Below are 19,856 nucleotides of genomic sequence, written 5' to 3'. Positions count from 1 at the left end.
TTCTGCCTTCTGCCAGCACCACCTTGACAGTGAAGCAGGGACCCAAGAAGGCTGCCCAGCCCCCCACGATGTTGCCCAGAGCACCCCTCAGAAGAAGCTGTTGTCATGACTATCAGAGTGAGCACTTGGCTGTGTGGGAAAGACATGATTTTCTAAGAAATCACATAAAACCAGTACTGCAATAAGCGCACAGATAGAGAATTAAAAAAACACAACAGGCACACGAGAGGCATCCAACTTCCCTCTTCTTCCTTACATTATCTAACCCAATCCTTACAGCATCAAGGAAGAGACCAAGGCCAGAGAGAAGCCCCCTGCCCCAGGTCCTCAGCTGGTCAGTGTCAGATCTCATGACCCCTGGTCCTGTGCTCACCTCCCACCCAGCAACAAGGCTGCCTCGGAGCAGGCTCATACCCAGAAACTGCCGTAGCAAATCCTCCTTGGAAATCCCATGAGCCAGCTGAATACACAGAAATCCTGCCCTTTGAGGGCTTACGATCTTGTTTGTTTGTTGGTTAGTTTATTTGTTTGTTTGTTTAGAAAGGGTCTCACTCTGTCACCCAGGCTGGAGTGCAGTGGTGTGATCTTGGCTCACTGCAACCTCCACCTCCCGGGTTCAAGCGATTCTCCTGCCTCAGCCTCCCGAGTAGCTGGGACTACAGGTATGCGCCACCTCGTCCGGCTAATTTTTGTATTTTTACTAGAGACGAGGTTTCGCCATATTGGCCAGGGTGGTCTCAAACTCCTGACCTCAAGTGATCCACCCGCCTCGGCCTCCCAGAGTGCTGGGATTACAGGAGTGAGCCACCGTGCCTGACCTGAGGGCTTACAATCTTAAATTTAAAAAACAAAATAAAAAAGAAACTAAAAAGAAAATACGTGCCCACAGACGAGGAGCACCAGGGGTGACAGATGAGGAGCACCAGGGGTGACAGATGAAATCAAGTGCAAAACCTGGGATGAGCCACGCACGGCCAAACGGAGACACCCGCACTCCACCTGTGATGCGCTGACTACCTACGCAGAGACAGCACTGCTGACCCTCAGCCTAGGGTGTAGCCAATGGCTACAAAAACAAAACAAAACAAAACAACAACAACAAAAAACTTAGAAAACAACATTCCTCTGGCCCCTATATTAGTTCAAACTGGCACTGAGATACGGAATCAAGATGGCCCCCTAGCCTCTTAGAACAGAGTCCACACACTGAAAACCCCAGCTTGACCACCTGATCACCAGTGAGTCCTCATTATGCTTAACTGACCTTCTAGAGCTGCTATGTGGCTAACATGAAGTTATTATCACGTACCAAGCACAGCCATAAGCCATGCGCATGTGTCACTGCATCAGACCCCAGATTATTTTTATTATCCCATTTTGCACTTGAGGAAATTGAGAAACACAGAAGTTAAGCAACTTGGAGTGGAATATGAGCGAGGCAGTCTGACTCAGTGCTGTCTGAGCCCCTACTCTGTGCTGCCTCTGGAGGGTAACTGCTCCTGGTCCTCCTGCCAAGAGGAAGCAGAAGGGCTCCCCCAAAAGAGCACATTGCCTTGAGAATGAGATGTTCACCTGCTTTGGGGCCCCCACTAGCCTTCCAAGCCCTCTACTAGGTCTTCGTATTTACAAAGTTCCAGTGTCAGCCTGAGGAGCAGCCGACCAGGAGACCCCAAACACACTTCAGGTGAAACTGGATGTCAGGCCTCCAACCCCCTGAAGCCCCAAGTGGTCCTATGTCTAATTTTCTGTCCTAGTGCCTTCTCCCCCTTGCTTCTCACAAATCCAGTGACAGCTCAGGTATCCATAGAGGTGGAGGTACAGGACATTTGGCCACAATCTCCAACCCACAGGCAAATCGAGGGGGCCGCTACTTTCCTTAAAACAAAGCTGTAGCAGCAGCAGGGAGAGGGGAGGGTGAATCCAGCCCTGGCCTGCTAAGTCAGCCAGTCTGGAGACACCTTTATCCAGGCTTACCAACACATGCCTGTTCCATAGGGCTGTTGTGTGGATGGCAGGCTCATCAGTTGGGCATGCTGGGCCTGCCACCATGCAGCCTCTCGAAGCCAGAGACCCCAGCCCTCTCCCTCCTGCACCCCCAAAGGCGGGGCCTGGCTCACCTATTTCAATTTAAAATGGTCAAATAATTTTGGTTCCAAGATTGTCAAATCTGGGGCCTTCGGGTAGGAGAGCCAAGTGGCATAATAAGGGTGCAGAACTACCACAGAGACTCAGAGAAACTGGGTCACACACTCACGGCTGGGATTTCCTCAGATCCGTGCCAGCAATGGTGTTCGGTGGCAGCAGGTGTATGGCCAAGCTGCTTCAGGTACCACTGCAGCAGCTGGCTCTCCTGCTCCAGCAGAAGGCTCCAGAGGACCCCCGACTCCGTCAGTGATTCCATTGCCCAGCACGGCTGCCCCTCCCAACGACACCCAGCTCCCTGAGCACTGACTCCCGACTGTCCCCACACGATGAAAACAACTGGTCTCCCCTGGCTTGATTGTGGATGGGTGGCCTCTGGTTTCTCGGCAGAGGGCCTGTGTGACTCTGACCGGTATCCTTTCTGCTCCTAGAGCTGCATGCCCAGCGTGAAGCTTCACAAGTGAGCGGAGGTGGTCAGTGTGGTTCTCAGGACAAGCTGGCCAGCCAGTCTCCCATGGCGGGCTCTGCTTTCTTCTTGGCTGGTCCACGGGCGGAGAGTAGCCCAGAGGTGGTGTGGTCACGCACCTCCACCTGGTCAGTGCAGACAGTCACCCCTAGGGTCCAGAGGATGCAGATGGCACCGCAGGTGCCCAGGGCCAGCTGGAGGTCCGAGAGGCAGGCCCCTGAGTGGACAAGCAGACTCTGCAGGACAAGGATGATCCACAGCCGGGTCCAGGGTCTAACCCCGCCAATCACTTACATGCAGCAGAGTGACTCATTGTTGGTCTGAAACTCCAGCAAAGGAACCGAATGCCCAGCTCCCCAGTCGTGGTCTGTCCCATAGAGTGGCACGTTTAATCAACCTCTACCCTGGGCGGGCACTGGGCTATGACTCACAGCCCTCACCCAGGCAGAGCAGCCACCACTGGCTGCAGCAACAGGGCCTGCTCTCACCCCCAGCGCAACACACACCCCTTTCCTCAGCCCCTGCTCTGCTCGCCTGACCAGCAAACAGCTTCTTTGTTAGAGTCACCCGTGGCAGAGAGGGAGGGAAGGAGGGAGGCAGGGCGGGTGGGCGGGCAGAGCTGGGCCCTACACATGCTTCAAGTTACAGGATCTGGGTGATGGTCCCGGCCAATGTCCTCCAGTAACCCCCAGCTGAGCCTGGCCTCCCCAGCAGATGTTTCCTGCAATGGAAAGTTGCTGGTCAGGGCTCCCCATGGAGGCGTGGAGTAGGGAGGGGAGGTGGCAGGGCACTGCTGTTAGGATGAAATCTGAAATGTGAGACTCAAGTTGCCAGGGACTTCTTGGAGACACTCTCACACCTCACCAACCCATCCATCCACCAACTTCTCCAAAGCAGCAGTAGCAGCCTGGGGATTTTGCTGATCCAGTTTCAGACATGCTGGTGGTGGCGACGCTGAGATCAACAGCTTCGGGATCTGTCTGAGGCAGCCTCTTCCTTCCCATGGACCCTATATAACCTTCAGCATTAGCAAGAAGGGGGATCAAGCCCAAAAAGATTGTCAGATCTTCAGGGCAAAGTAGCAATATTAGAAGCAGATTTTGGTCCTCAAAGCAGCAAAATCCAGGGAAATGAAAGCCAGGCCAATGGGGCAAGAAAGGCTCCAGACCAAGAAGCCAGAGAAAGGATGAGACAGCAGTGGGGCAGGGAAGATGTGGATTCCCAGGAAAAGTCAGACCCTTGAAACAAATGGGGCCGCTCCCTCACCCTCCCCAGCTCTGCCACCTTGCCAGGAGGGTGTTGGCCTGCACAGGATGAGGAATGGTGCTTTTGTCTTAGGAGTCTTGGCAATTTAATACAGCAGCCCTCAAACTTTACTGTATTTAAAAATGGCTCAGTGAACACATTTAAAAACATAGATTCCAGGCTGGGCATGGTGGCTCATGCCTGTAATTCCAGCACTTTGGGAAGCCAATGCGGACGGATCACTTTAGGTCAGGAGTGCGAGACCAGCCTGGCCAACATAGTGAAACCCTGTCTCTACTACAAATATATATATATACATATATATATATATATATATCAAAAATATAAATTAGCCATACATGGTGGCAGGTGTCTGTAATCCCAGCTACTCAGGAGGCTGAGGCAGGAGAATCGCTCGAACCTTGGAGATGGAGGTTGCAGTGAGCCGAGATCACACCACTGCACTCCAGCCGGGGTGGCAGAGAGAGACTCTCAAAAAAAGTAGATTCCAAAGATGCTAATTTAGAGGAACCTGGATTCTCCCAGGTAAACAGTGTTGGAGAAAGTAGAAGAGTCTGACTCCTCCCGCAAACCCTCCCCTAACAAACTCCTACAACCCTCTCTAGATGGACACCCCACGGATGCAGATGTAGCTCTCCACTCATGGTGTGGCATGTCTCACTCTGTCCGAAGGATACCTCCAGGAAGGATCTATGCCTCAAACAGGTTCATATCTTCTACTACACTTGCCGTGATGTGTTTCAAGTACAGGTTGAGCATCCCTAATCCGAAAATGTGAAACCCTTTGAGCCCCAACATGATGCCGCAAGCAGAAGACTCCACACCTAACCTCACGTGACAGGCTGCTCATGTGACACATTCCGGTCAAAACACAGTCAGCACTTTTCTTTGTGCATAAAATTATTTAAAATATTATATAAAATAATCCTCAGGCTATATGTATAAGGGATATAAGAAATAAATTTGGTGTTTAGTCTTGGGTCCCAAGATAACTCATTATATATATATGCAAATATTCCAAAAGCCAAAAAAATCAGAAATCCAAAACACATCTGATCCCAAAAATTTTGGATAAGGGATACTGTGTCAGGTGCTAAGAAAGTATTTACCAAGTGAATGCATTCCTTATCTACCTCTCAAAGGATGCCTGTTGACACTGCATCTTACGTGTACACACAAAGATCCCTGATTCTATATGCTTGGCCTGTCAGTGCCTGGTCGCTACCAACATTCTCCCCAGCACACGTGCTTCTCTTCACCGTGCATGTCAGCCCTATCCTGAGCAGCGTGGCAGGCAAATGTAGCAAGTCCATTTTCCAAGGTGATCAGAATGCCTCCTTTGGGGTGACACCAGACCCCAGTATGTAGGCTGTAGGTAGCTCCAAGAGGCTCTGGATCCTTACAGTAACTACCCGAAAACATCTGAGTATTGCTACAGGCCAAGAGGCTGCCTGGGCTGTAAGGGGTGAGATAGAGACAGGATACACCCTGTGAGATAAAGCCCTGGGAGATGAGTCCCGTACGCAGAAGTCTTTGTCTCCCCCACACCCACGCCAAGGGCTGGGCAGGGCTCGGTGAGAGCCAGCAGAGAAGGAATTGACCCTGGGCTAAACATTAACTCTACGGCAAACACCAGGAGCTGGGACCAAGTGGTACCCTCTTCCCAGGGACGGCGAGAGGGAGGGGGTGGAGAAGCCCAGGAGAAAACAGATGGATTTCGGTGGGGCATTGATCTCACCTAGGAAGAAACCAGTTAAGATCCACACAGGAAACTCGGACCTTGCAGCCAGATCTGGATAGGCTGAAGCCAGATGTGGGACAGGAGACAAGGAGGTAACTGAGCAAAGGAGGGAAAGGGAGACTGAGGCAGGCATGGGGGCTATGGAGAAGGGTAGAGAAGGGGTGGGGCTGGGCTGGGCTGGGCTGGGGGCTCATCTGAAAAACTCAGGAAGGGAGCCAGGAAGACCCTTCAAGTTGGGAGTAAATACAGAGGGGAGACAGACAGAGGTGGAGGAGCAGCATCAGTCCTGGAGCAACACCAGGTGCGAGGCAGGTCTCCTACTCTCTCCACTGCCCACCCCCAACACCCTGAATTCCATTCCTACAAACCTTTGTTCTTTTGCTTTCTCGCTTATGCCAGCCACTCCCCAGGCTTGGCACTATCCCTCCTTCTCCTTCACAAAGCTGCAGCCCTAACTGCAGGTGCTCCAGGCAAGCAGGGTGCTAAGTCTCAGGCGGCTGCCAGGGTCTGGGCTCCTGTGCTCTGATCTCAGAAATGCTCCTTCTGGGGCTGCCATGGAGAAGACTGCCCGCAGGAATGTGCCAGGAGGCCAAGGAAGGAAACCCCTGTGACGTTATGCGCCATTGGGGGCTGAGGGGGAGTAAATTTCACCCCTCCTGCCCCAGTGGCCCTGGCCAGGTTGCCCCTCAACTCTGCCCTTGGCTCCCCGCTGAAGGCAAAACCCTATTTCTGCTCTTCCCTCCGTCTCATGTCTGCTAGGACAGCTCCCTTGATCTGAAGGCCCTGATGAATATGACTGGGGTGGTAGACTGGGGCTTCGGGGGTAAGCAGGAGTACATATAACTGAGCTTGGGAGGACTCAGGGCACCTGCAGATGGCATTGCCTTCAAACCCCACTCCAGACTTGACACTCTCCTGCCATGGCCTCTCCCCGTGTCCCTGGGGTCCAGCCATTTGCCTCCGCATGACTCACTCTTCAGACCAAGCATGTTTGTCATCATGGCAATGGCTCCTCCCGGGCTAGCCATGTAAAAGGAAATGCTTTTGTCTTCTGCAGAGAGGCAGCAGGTGAAGGGGGAGGCTGAGGCATGGGCTGGTTGGTGGCTGGGCTTCCTTTCCTACCAGACCCAGGCTGCCCCAGTGGGCCTGAATGCTCTTGCCACTATCAGCAATTCTGCAGGGCACTGGCCCTCGCTGCTCTGACTCCAGCCAGGGGTTTCCTAAGCATCCCCAGGGCTGGGCGTTACAATGCCTTTACCTATCTGAAGGACGGCTAGTGTAATGAATGAGCCTCAGATATCAGAATGGCTGCAGCGCGGACCCTAGGATCTGGAGAGAGGTTATAGAGGGCCAGTCAGCAAAGCTGAGAAGGGGAGAAGGATCCTGCCTGAAGGGCAGATTCCAACCAGCCCAGCAGAGGCAAGGCAGAAAGGCGGAGCTCCCTAAAGGAACACAGAAAACTAGATCAAAGCAGCAGGGGCAGGGCAAGGGCCTCCTGAACAGGCACAGATGACAGCTGTGGAGGGGTGCTGCGGAGAGGAGCTCGTTCAGCTGCAGCTCCTAAGGAGGCATCTGCACACGAGAGCACGGACATGAGTACTGCACACTGAAGGAGCAGGGTGCCCTGTCACCCGAGGGCGGACCCCCAGAGGGACCGCATGAGTCCAGGAGAGGACGGCCCCACACACTCCTCAGCAAAGAGCCCCTTATGCGCTTGGCCTCTGAGAATGAATGATCTGAGCTAAGTGGAGAGTCAGGGATGTTTCTGTAATGCACTTGGGATGAGAGGGTGGAGGGTGAAAGGAGAAAAGTGAGAATTAATAAAGGAAGAGGCAGGACAAGGCCGGGAAAAGAGAACATCTCGGAGGATGATGCAAAGAGTCGCTGAGGTCCAAACACTTCTGCACAGACCCGGTGCAGGTGGAACCATCAGAAAGCAGGACTCCGTCATGCCCAGCTCCTCCGCTGGCTCTCATATGTGTCGTCCGAACCCCTGACTTCTGGGCCACCCCATCCTCCAGCCAAGAGACAGCATCTGCTTCTACCCCATCGCTACGCTGAGTACTCAGGTGGAGGCTAAGGGAGAAGGAATCAGGGGGAAAGGATGGCGGAAAGAAGGGAAGAAAGTAAAGCCTGTTAGAAACAGACAGAGAGGGAAACCTAGCTGGGAGAATGGAAATCAGAAAAAGAAGCTAATGGTAGGAGATTAAAGGAAAGGAAAGGGGTGGAGTCAGAGAGCAAAGGGCTGAGAAGAATCCAAGGAAGCACAGGCTGAAATGAAACAAAAGGCTGAGCTAAAGAGCAATAAAAAGAGAAATGACAGATGAGAAGAGGAAGGAGATTAGCAACAAGGACAGGGGCTGGCCTGTCCAAACGGAGATGTCTGAACTGTCTAATAGGCCTGCAGCCACGTGGGTCCTGTTCCCCTATGGGGGCCTGAATTTGTGTGATGCTGCTCCAAAAGGTGCAAGGGAGAGTTGAGTGAAGGATGCTGGGGTCCCCATGACAGCTGGGCTGCGGGTCGCTCCCAGGAAGCTCAGCACTTATCCCCCTCCCGTCTTCTGACACCACAGGCCAGGAAACCTCCTAGAAGGTAAGGGGGTGGCTCAGAGGTAGAAGCAGAGTCTGGCTTCTCTCCCACCCCCAGATACTTCAGCCCATAACTCTCTCCACAACTCAGCACAGCCCACCAAATTCTGCCTTGTTTGCGGTGGGGGGCAGGTGGCGGCCAAGGCTTGCAGATCAACAGCACTCAGGACGGGCTGGTCACTGGGCAGCAGGATGTTGGCAGCCACAGGGCTCGTGAGCACGTGCCTGACTTTGAGGAACCGCCCAGCGCCAAGTAAGAAAACACACACACAGCCCACACAATTGATCTGCAACCCTGTCCCTACATTAAACCCACACCTTTCCCCTCCAGCCCATCCCCTGGCCAGAGTACCCTCCTCAACTCTGTCCTTCACAGCCACAGCTACTCCATGCCCATATCTCCTGCTGGAGCAGAACCTGGTGTGTCCAGGGAGGGGGCAAAGATGGCTTTCCCAGGATTCATCAGAGTTAGGTGTGAGGAGGGCAGGCTCAGGAGGCAAAGAGGATCATCTGAGGTCAGCCCCTCCACTGTGAAGTCCCCAAAGAGCAGAACACACGGCGGGGGCCAGCTGACAGCCTCAGACAGCTGCTCTGCAGGGGAAAACGTCCAAATCCCACCACCCAGTTTGTGTGAGTGAGAGGCGGTGGCCTCCGCCAGGCCTGCTTACCCCACAACAGTTTCTAGGTATGCAGCAGCTGCACGGGGCGCCCCAGGATGACCTAGACAGTGGCCCCATGCCACACCTTCACCACAGCCCCAAGCACCAGGAGGCCTTGTAGGAAGGGCATGCTTTTGCAGCTGTTGAAGGGGTACCTGGGACAGGGGTCAAATCCCAGCACATGAGTTGACTCTTCTATCAATGGGGGAAAGTTTTCTGGCTGCATTTGCCCCGAAATGTTAAGGGAAGAAAACTAAGTTCAGGCCCCCAGGCTGCCCCAGCACCAGAATTCTGTCAGGGTCTGGAATGGCCACTCCCTCCCTGACTGGTCTCCTCTTTTAGGGTTGATAGACCCTTGTCTAAGAGCCTAGGTGAGGCAGGGGATACGGCTGGCCACGCCTCCTTGGTCCCCTGAATGCAATCCTCCCTCCCCAAGGCTGCCCTGTCCTGCTGCAGAAAATAACCGCTGCAGCTGGTTTAGGAGCAAAGGGGCTGCTAAGGAAAGAAGCCCACAGGAAAGCCCAATCGCACCCCACACCCCTTCCCCCCAACCTCCATTTCCCCTCCCCCAATCGTACCCCACATCCCTTCCCCCAACCTCCATTCCCCCTCCCCCAATCGTGCCCCACACCCCTTCCCCCCAACCTCCATTCCCCCTCCCCCAATCACACCCCACACCCCTTCCCCCAACCTCCATTCCCCCTCCCCCAATCGCACCCCACACCCCTTCCCCCCAACCTCCATTCCCCCTCCCCCAATCGCACCCCACACCCCTTCCCCCCAACCTCCATTCCCCCTCCCCCAATCGTACCCCACACCCCTTCCCCCCAACCTCCATTCCTCCTCCCACTTCTCAGGTACCCAACAAGAAGGGAAACAGGAATACTTACATTATACCAACTCTGGCTTTTCTGAAATGAGAAAATGAAAGAGAAGGTAGAATTAGTCAGGGAAGAAATGGCAGCAAGGGCCAGGGGGAAGGGCACACAGACAGCGGAGGGTGGGCAGGGAGGAGGGGTCCAAATGCAGCTGAACGCTTCCCATGTGGTTGCTCAGGAGGGGTCCTCCTTTCTCAAGGCAGTTCCAGAAAGGAGGCCCGGGAGCAGTCCATGCTGGAAGCCCACCGCGGGCGGGGTGGCAGGCAGCGGCAGCACCAGCTAGAGCTCAACCGGAAGGGAGTCGGAGCCCCATCGCAAGGTTCTGATGGGGTGAGGGGCGTGCTGTGGGCATTTGAGACCCAGTTCACGAATGGGCCCTGACCAGAAGCAAAATGCTGATGGCGGCCAACCCAGCCCTCTGCTCTAAGACAGTCCCCTGTGAAAGGAAGGGTGGGACACTTTCGAGGTAGAAAGGGGACTACCTAAAACTCTCTCCAACTGCACTCTCAGCACGTGGGTGAGTAAATCCCTCCTGTGCCAAAAAATGGGCTGTACCTAAACTGTAATGGTTGGGGAGTGCCTGGGAGTTCTGCATGGGGCAGGAGGTTGAAGCACATAATCACTAAGGGTCCATTCCAACCTAGTGGTGCCATAATTCAGAACAAGCAAAACAGACCCCACCCCAGCTCCAGACCTTAGGTGTTCTCCATTCCCAGACCCAGGAGGAAGGGGACCTGAATGTGTCTCGGGAACAGGAGGGATAGCTAAGATCGTGCCTTGTCTGTCTTCAAGCCCTATGGCCAGTAGTCCTTCATGTACATCCCACTTGAAAGACAGATGGACACGCAGATAGACAAGCTTGTGTGCACATATACACACACATACTCATACACATACACACGTGCACAAATACACAAGTACACACACATATACACAGACACACATACACACACGCACACATACACACCACACACATGCACATGTGCACACACATATTCACACACATGCACACATACATACCACACACATGCACACATGCACACACGTGCACACACACATTCACACAGACACACATGCACACATACACACCACACACACGCACAAATACACATACACACACATACACACAAACACACACATACATACATACCACACACACGCAGACATGCACAAATACATGTGCACATGCACACACACCACACATATACACACATACACACAGGCACACACATACAGAGACATACACATATATACACATACATTCACACACACATACACACGCACACGCACGCGCATGCACACACATGCCTAAGCTCCATCTCTTGGTGGAGCTTAGATTATTTTCAGTTTTAGGGATCGCTGGGTGGGGGACCTTAGCTCACAGATCAATACCTTAGCTCTACCCAGAGGTCTGGATCCCCTCCACCTGGTGTTAAAGCATCCCGACCCAGAAGGGCAGACAAGAGTAGCCATGGTCCTCGAATGTCTGCTGTGTCTAGAGGGAAGGAAGCGACTACGCACCCAAGGGTGGGTGTGTGCCCATGGTGATGACCGCTGGCCATGTGATCTATCTCCCCCATTCCACCTTAACTCTGTAAAGATGGTCCACCTTCACCCCCACAGTGAAACCAGTCCACAGAGGAGCTGGAGGGGGCTGAGGGGCCTCTCGTGGGTGGGGCTGCTTCTGAGCAGCTTCGCCCTCACACATGCTCTCGATGGCCAGGATGTGACCAGAGGCCAATGGCAAGGCTCCCAGTCCCCCTCTGCAAGGTGCTCTCCAGGGTCACTTCCCAACCTGTCACCACGGTCCATCCAGAGGCCACACCCTCCCATCGTAGCCTCATCCCCACCTCCAATTCAGAGGTCTCAGCAGGTAAAGGGCCCAAATCTAAATATTAAAAACTATTTTTTCCTGAGAAAGGTGCAGCCACATGGGAGTCTGGGACCTGAAAACTCGCCTCTAGGCATTGCAGCCAAGGCTACCCCCTTCTGGAGGGGGTGGATGGGGCAAGCAAGCTGCATCTGGGGTCTGCGCCTAGGGATGGCTCACTTCCTGCCTCCTCACACAGAAGCCTTGATTCGAAGCCCACAGGGCAAGAGGCTGTGCAGATGTTCATTATAAAAGACACCTCCCAGCAGTAGGAAGGTGTGCTCTGGGAGCTGCCAGCCCCAGCAGCCCCACAGTCTCCTTGTGCTTCCTCAAATGCAACCCAGGTGATGAGATCCCCGCTTCACAACGGAGAAACCATCTCCCAAGCTCCCAGCTCCTCGTCTCAATGCCGTGACCTTCATGTAAGACTCTGGGAGGAAAGGGGGCAACAGGAACATGGGCTGACAGGGGGACCCCAGATGCCTGTGACTCCTCCTGCACGGGGCTCCCTCCTGCCCCAGATAGACAGAAGTAGATGGTCCCTTTGCATGGGCTGGCACATCGGCGCTTGTGCCTTCTAAATCTATGTGGAGCAAAGTGTGAGGGTCACACACAGCCTCAGACAGGCAAGCCAGTCATGTCTTTAACCTGCTCTGTGATGCTCTTGTATCTAATGTTTGCTCTTTTGTAAAGGGTGGATAAGAACATGTATTAAAGAACTGAAAAGAAACGTGAAAGATACCAAGGAGTAGGACTGTGCTGAGGCTCTACCCTGAACCAGCAATCTCCAGGCAGCTTCTTACCTGCTGCCACTGAGGGGCCACAGGAACAATGGGTCCCGCCTCCAGCCACGTCCAAAGCAGCCCCCGAGCCTGTCCACTGTGGGCAGCGGTCCCTGAACTCTGCCCAGAGGCACATTCAATCCCCGTGGTTCTGCATTCCCGGAAATGAGTCCCAAAGGCTCTGCCAGATGGGAAGGACCCAGACCCACAGGGGCAGGGAAGTCAGAGGAGCTGCGGGCCTCTGGGGGTGAGAAGGGGTGTCCCTCGTCCTCTGGCTTTAGTTTGCCGTAGCGCCCCTAACTGGAGGACCAGGCCAGAGGGAAGGAAGGCACAGAACCAGGGAGCAGCGGTGGAGGCTTCTCTGACAGCTTATAAATACATGGATCTGGCCAAAGAGGAAGAAGGGAGTTAGGACAAAGACACAGCTGTTGGAGACACGCTCATTTCGATCATTTTTCCTAGAAGGTCTGAAGAGCAAGCACTTAAAGGAATGCAAGGCCCCTGGAAACAGACCCAGGTTACTGGGAGGTGGTTTCCAGAAACATCTCCCACCGCAAAGGCTCCGGGAGTCTGGAAGATTAAGGTGCGGGGTGTGGGGGAGGTAGTGGGGCAGGGACTAGGAGAGCTCTACATTTAGTAGGAGTTAGAAATAAAAAACAATTCTTACTTTGATCAGGTTAAGTCTGTCATACTGGAAAGAAAACCACAAAAATTAGATTTGAAAAAAAAAAGGAGGAAAGTCAAAGGAGGGTCAGTGCCACAGCGCCAGCGCGATGCCCGCACCGCGGTGGAGAGGCGTGCAGCAGGGCGGCAGGAGGCGCGCTTTGCCGCACCTGCTGCATAGCGCCCTCAGGGCAGGTGGGAGAGCGGCAGAACGGCCCCTCGCTCCCTCTGGTGGCCACAGGCTGTCACTACAGAGCGGAAGCTGGGCGGCAGCACAAACTCATTGGGAAGGAAGGGCTGGGGCAGGACTGCACCTAGGAGGGTCGGCCTGGGCAGCACAGCGATGGATCCAGAGGGGTCGGGCCTTAGCGATCGCCTGGTGCCATGCCTACATAGTAGCGAATGAGGAAACTGAGGCCCAGAGAAGGGAAGAAAGACACCGTGCATGGGAGACACCTGACCCCAGGGAGAAGCAGAGGCACTGGCCAGCTTGCCCAAAAAACATAAGGCATGGTGTCCTCTAGGGGTGGCCAGGAGACAGGGAGTGAGGTGGACCAGCTACAACAATATCAGTAAAAACAGCTATGAAATGGCTTGCTGGGAAGACATGTGATTAACCCCAGAAGATGTTCCACGGGGAGGGGCATGTCCCCATCCCGCTACCAGACCCTCCTCTTTTTGCCGCACCATCTGCTTCAGGCCCTGTCCTTCAAAGAACCTAATTCCCCTACTGGTTCTTGTGTTCCTCTTCTGAAGTCTGTGTGTCCTGCACATGCACGTCCCAGGCCAACGCAGTGGCTCCCAGCTCCACGTGGGATGCTACAGTGTCCCTTCCCTCCTGGCACAAGCCCGTCCTATTTTAACTCCATTGAAAGGATGGCAGGGCAAGTGTTGATGGCAATGATCAGTGGGAGAATGAGGTGGGGAAATGGGTAACCAATGTCAGAAAACTCAGAATGTGTCTGCCAGGGATGGGCATGGCATCCACCCAATCTCCCAGGGGAAAGGAGACCTGCACTCACCCCAGCACCTCCCTCCTCAGTTCCTACGAAAAGGCCCAGTTTGGGTCCTGATTCCTGCTCAGTTCTCGGTCCCTTCATTATGTCTCCTTTTAGCATCTCCAAAACCCCACTCAGAATTCTACCTGGTCCCTGATGCCTGTCCTGGCTGCCCCACTCAAATGATTTATCCTACCTCGGAACTTACAGAACATCCCCAACTACTCAAGAGCCAGGCTTAGGGTGTACAGAATCTGGATGGGAAAGTGTGCAGGAGCAGGGAGCGGGGAGCCTGATGCCCCTGTCAGGCCATATCCACCCTCTTGCCAGCTGAGCCTCGAGCACCCACTAGTCCCACATCAACCAAGCCAGAGGTGGGAGGCACTCAAGAGGGGGCTGCCATAGGGCATTTCAAAACCCCATTCCCAGATATCAGATATGCCTGCATCTGCTGAGCCGCTGGAGCCCACAGAGATCTCCTGCTGGCTTCCTCGGTCCAGGTAAAGTTCCTCCTTCCCTGTCCACAGCCAGCAACGGCCATTTAAAATCCTCAGAGCCAAGATGTGCATTTAGTCTAAAGGTCGCAGACTACAGGATTAGCCGTGTTGCCCCTTGTCCTTCCCTTAGGAAAGGGAACAGCTGTTCACCCTCCTCCTCCCCAAAGCACTGAGGGACTTGGGACTATTATTAAGTCATCCTCGGCTTCCCCTTCTTCAGGCTGCATCCCACCCCGTTGCCCCATGGGCCTTGTTGTTCCACAACACCTATCGCTCACCCTCCACTCGCTGCATGTTCTCCTATGGCCTCGGAATTCCTGGGCTCCCGGGAAAGACTCTGGCACTGGCCACATCTCTCCAGGGTCTACCAATATTTGCCAACCTCCAGGCACGGGCACCCCACCCTCTGGGAGAACAGCTTCCCCCTCTGATCATGATTCAGGATCCTAAGCACACCATGAACCCCAGTCTGGGCAGTGGGTAGAAATGCTAAGGGGGTGCCCAGGTTGAGCAGCTCTCGAGTGGGGAGGAACAGAGTATGCAGGCAGAGCTCCTGAGGGTGTGGCTGCTGCACCAAGGAACTCATCGACCTGAACCCCTGCCCCCGAGTCAGCGCAGCCCTCTTGCCATCCTCACTCACCACTGCTGGGCAATCCAGAATCAACCACCAAAGGGGAGGGGCCTGCAGTATGACCAGATGGGGTCTCCTGCCCCAAAGGAATGAAACTAACGCCAGGCAGGACTCTGTTTCTCGACCGTACCATGTAAGGAGGGAATAAACTCCCAGCCAGAGGCAGTGTCCAGGGAGCAGGCAGACATGGGTGCAGGGTGGGGAGTGGGGGAGGGTCTGTTCTCCGACATCAGGTGCAGTGAAAATGGGCCTTCAATGACTTCCAAGCCAGCCTGCCGGGGGACAGTGGGGCCGGCCCTTCTGGGAAAGGGACCAAGCAGGACATAAGGGCCAGAATCGGCAGGGCCAGAGGGAGGGGGTGCTGAGCACTACAGACAGATCGACACTAGAGGGGAGATAAAAGGACAGAGACAAAAGATGGCTTACTTTTGAGAGGCGCTTGTGAGACTAAGACCATGCATGCAAAGAAGGTATTTGGGAAACGATGGGAAGAGAGGGAGAACAAGAAATCAAAAGGCAAATTCAAGTGGGAAGCCAGCTCCCATGCCTCCCAGGGGTCCCCAACCCCTTCCCAGGCCCTAGGGGTCCCAGGGTGAAGAGAAGCTTCCTGAAGGAGCCCCTGGGCAAAGACATCTCCTGCTCCCCAAAGGACCGAGGGTGGGGAGGACGTCTCTGGGGAACCATAACCAGCCCAGGCCCCCCCTGGGGCCTATTTTAGGCATATCCATGGGCCAAGGGCCCCGGTACTCAGGGGGCAGTGCTGACATCCTTGGGAGGATGGAAAGGCCCTGCCACCCTCCTCTCTGCCAGGTGAGTACCAAGTGGATTAGTGCAAAGGTAAGGCAGGAAGGATGGCTGGGGAGGAGGTTAAAAATAGCATTCTGCAAGGTTCCCTGAGGACTCTCCCTAGCAGTATAATGTCCCAAATAATGTTCCCTTCTACCCCCGCTCCAGGAACCAAATTTGAAAACGGTAGCAGGAATAAGCAGATGACCCCCCTAATGATTCCCAGAGCATCTCCCCTCCAAATCTAAAAAAAAAATATGAGCCTCCCTACCTCACCCAGCCCGCCAAGAATGCTTAGCGGGGAAGATATTTAACTAGGGTCTCTCCTGCCTGCCCCGCCTCACCTCACTGGATAACGACTATTTCTGGGCCATTAGGGCTGTTCATCACGTGAGGACCCTCGCAGATGTTCTCCGGCTCACCACCCCAATATCGCTCCCCGCAGCCCCTGACAAGGAGGTACCGCCTCAACGGGGTCCCGCTCACCTTGGAATTCTTGCCGCCGCTCCGGCCGGACTGGGAGGAGCAGCTGCGCTGCACGCCCTGCTCCGGTGTGGACGGGGACTTGTCCGAGGAGTGATCTGAGCCCTTCTCCACCATGGTGTCTCCGTCCTGGTTCTGCGGGGTTGGCGAGCGAGACCGCTTCCGGAGGATAGGCGAGCAGGCCGGCGTGCTGCGGTTGGAGTTACTGGCAGTGCTGCAGCGGCAGATGGAAAGAGGGAGCGGGGTGGAAAGAGAAGGAGGAGGAAAGGCAGGCAGTCAGTGATCGAGGCCAAGGACAAGTCCAAAGGAGCCAGCTCAGGGAGCCAGGTGAGGGGCTGGGGAGAAACCGGGAGAGAGGGGCCCAGGCTGCGGCTTGCCGCACCGTAATACTGCCGCTGGCCACGGGAGGGCAGCAGTGCCCATGTGGACACAGACGCACGAGGCCAATGGGCAATCGACATTTAGACACGCATCCGTCCATCCGTCCGTCCAACCCGTTATTGTTTGAGCCCCTATTATACGCCAAAAATTGTCTGGGGCATATAGAATTTAATATCTGAAAGGCTCACTGGAGACCATCCAATACAATCAGCTCATTTTATACATGCTGCAAATGCAAAGCTTCTATATTTTGTTCAGATATTTTTGTTCATGAAAATAACAATTACCATCCTATTTTTCACAGCCTTCACATACGCATTATTTCTTAAAACAGTCCACCAAGGGAGTAATGGCAAGTACCATAATCCCTATGTTAAAAAATGAAGACCAGTGCCTGGCAGAGGGAAGCTAAATGCCCACTGATCAGAGAAACAAAGTGCAGTTCTTCTGAGTTGTAACTCACCCACACCATATTATTTCCTTGTAAGGAAGCCATGTGGGTTCCTGCTTCCTCTGCCCAGGGTAAAGATGCACACAGCCGAAGTTCTCACATTCCATATCCCCATACCCCAACATTTATTCCCAATAAGTACCTTGTACTTCCCACAGGACCAAATCCACTTACACCAAGGCTTATAAGCTACAAATAAAATACTGACTATTTGATTATTTCACTTCTGTTTTCAATGGACTAGAAGAGATGAGAGACAGAGGGGAGACAGAAACTGAATGCAGTTGAATGTTTGCTTTGCTTCCGAGAGTGGAGAAAGGAAAGAGATGGAGAAAGGGAGAGGCTAAGTAGAAAGTGCCAGCAGAAATGGGAAGGAAAGGAAATGTGAGATTGGAAAGCCAAAGAAGCACAGGGCCGGTGGGGTGTCCTGCCCACCCACTCAGCAGTCTCTCAGCCAGGTCAGGCTTCGGGAACACCCTGGACTCCCCTGCAGGCTGCATCCCAGCTTTCCCTCGGGGAGTGGGGTGCAGGGCTGGGGACACTGTCATTTGCATGAAGATGCAGCTGTGACCTCAGATGTCCCATTGGCCCCATTTACAATGAAAACCATGCCCCTTTCAGCAAAACCTTCCACCTGGGCATCCTTAGCGAAGAGAAAGGGAACAAATCCCAAGAGCCTAACCCATCAAGTGTGGGCAGGAGGGGAGCTGGGGGCAGGGAGTGTGGTAACTTTTGGAAGGAAACTGATAAACAAAAAAAAAAAAAAGGAGACCAGAGAAAAGGAAGATAAATGTGCCCCAAATATGTACGGAGAAAAGCAAGGCCCAATGTTCCACTTCATCCTAAAACAGAATTTGCATTTAAAATCTCATTTCTAATACTAACAATAATTGTTATTGGGGGAGGCCCAAGATGCCTCTTTCAAAAGAGGCTCTTCCCGTTTTTGCCCCACCCATTCCTTATCCTTACTCTCTAAACTCGTTTGCTACCATAAACTCTGGAGAAAGGAAGGTATATTCCTTTACTCTGGTTGGAGATGCCAGGCCGTGGGGCTGGTGGCAGGCAGATCCATGAGTGCACAACCCCTGGGGAAGCGTGGAGAGCAGGTGCCAACACACGTCTTTCTGGGGTGAGCCTCCTTGCTCTAGGGCCAACTCAAGCCCATAACCACATATTCCAAGGTTTAAACTGTCTTCTAGGATTATGTTACTAGAACAACGAGGACCTCTACCCTCTAGTCCCAACTATAATAGTTTGCTCAAAAAATAACTAGAGAAGTTGGGAGTGGTGGCATGAGCTGTAATCTCAGCTACTTGGGAGGCTGAGGCAGGAGGATCATTTGAGACCATGAGTTTGAGACCAGCCCAGGCAACATGGTGAGATCCTGTCTCAAAAAGAACTAGAAAAAGGATGACAATCAAGTACATGCCTATCTCAGACACAATGGCCCCACAGCCGTTGTGTATTTTCCTTAGATAAGGAACATCTTCACAAATTCCAGACCCTAGAATGGAAAGGAGATTCCTTCATCCTTCCCCAAACCCAGAATCCCAGCTAACTGGCTTCTAGCAAGAGGTCAGCAACACACTCTAACCAGGAGGAAAACTGACTCCAACTATCCAAAACCACATGAATCTCACATGAAATGATCAAAGCATGAGAACTCCTCACTGCCCAGCAGCCCCACTTTAGCCCACCCTACACACACCATGCAAAGATCTACATACCTACAATGCTGCCTTCAACACATCAGCCAATAAACAACTTATATCATCTCCCTGTGCTCTTAAGGCTGTTGATCATCTGTGCTGTTCTTGGAAACTTCTCCCTGATGACAAGCACCACTATTCTCCTCTGAGACAGCTGAACTCCTGTCTCAACTCTTGCTACCCAGCCTGAAATTAATCCTTCCCTAAAGGTGAGTCTGTCACCTCCCTGGCTGTCTCCAGCTTTCTCTAACTTCAACCAGGCAGAGACTCCTCTACCTGCTTCCAGCCCTGGTCACAGTCACTAGCCTGACCCAACAACCTGCTGCCAGGTGGATGCTTCCTCCAGACAATGTCTCGTGAGTGCCCCACACTGAACACAGAGCTGGACATCTTTCCTCCCAGACCTCCTCCCACGATTGCCCATTCTCAATGGCAGTTTCATTACCAGATTTCTCAGGCCGCAGACCCCTCTCTTCCATCTCACTCCACAAAAAAATGAGTCACTGAATTCCACCAATTCTATTTCTACAAAGCTTTTTACCTCATCCTTCCCTTCCTTCCCCAGGGCCCCAGTTCAGGTTCAAGGAATTCTGCTCACCCTCTTCCAATAAATAGCCGGTTGAGTGGTCTTCTCTGCCTCCTTTTCCTCTTCCTACTCACTCACAGCTGTGTCATTAATCTTTCTAAATACAAGCCCAACATCTTACTGCGCTCTACTAGCTCCCACATTAAAGTCCCAAATTCTCAAAATGGAATCTAAGGTTCTCTGCTAAAAGTAAATGACACCTCTATGCTGTTTCTCTCCTTACATGCTCTTAAAGGGCTTGCATATTCCACACCTATACACTTTCCGCCAATTCCCTT

General features: G+C 53.3%; 1 protein-coding gene across 22 annotated transcripts in view; it reads right to left on the bottom strand.

The window, feature by feature from the left end:
• GRAMD1B (GRAM domain containing 1B) overlaps nucleotides 1–19,856 on the bottom strand; it is a 267,819-nt gene that overhangs the window by 30,386 nt on the left and 217,577 nt on the right. For all 22 annotated transcript variants that reach the window (XM_063671523.1, XM_063671524.1, XM_063671525.1 and 19 more), the window contains 2 exons: nucleotides 16,455–16,665; nucleotides 9,754–9,774 (listed from right to left, as the gene is read on the bottom strand). In XM_063671523.1, coding sequence (XP_063527593.1) covers nucleotides 9,754–9,774; nucleotides 16,455–16,665 — 232 coding nt within the window. The remainder of the gene's footprint in view (nucleotides 1–9,753; nucleotides 9,775–16,454; nucleotides 16,666–19,856) is intronic.

The sequence above is a fragment of the Pongo pygmaeus genome, chromosome 9 (genome assembly GCF_028885625.2).
Source record: "Pongo pygmaeus isolate AG05252 chromosome 9, NHGRI_mPonPyg2-v2.0_pri, whole genome shotgun sequence".
NCBI classification, from domain to species: domain Eukaryota; kingdom Metazoa; phylum Chordata; class Mammalia; order Primates; family Hominidae; genus Pongo; species Pongo pygmaeus.
This window is presented reverse-complemented; position numbering and strand designations above follow the sequence as displayed.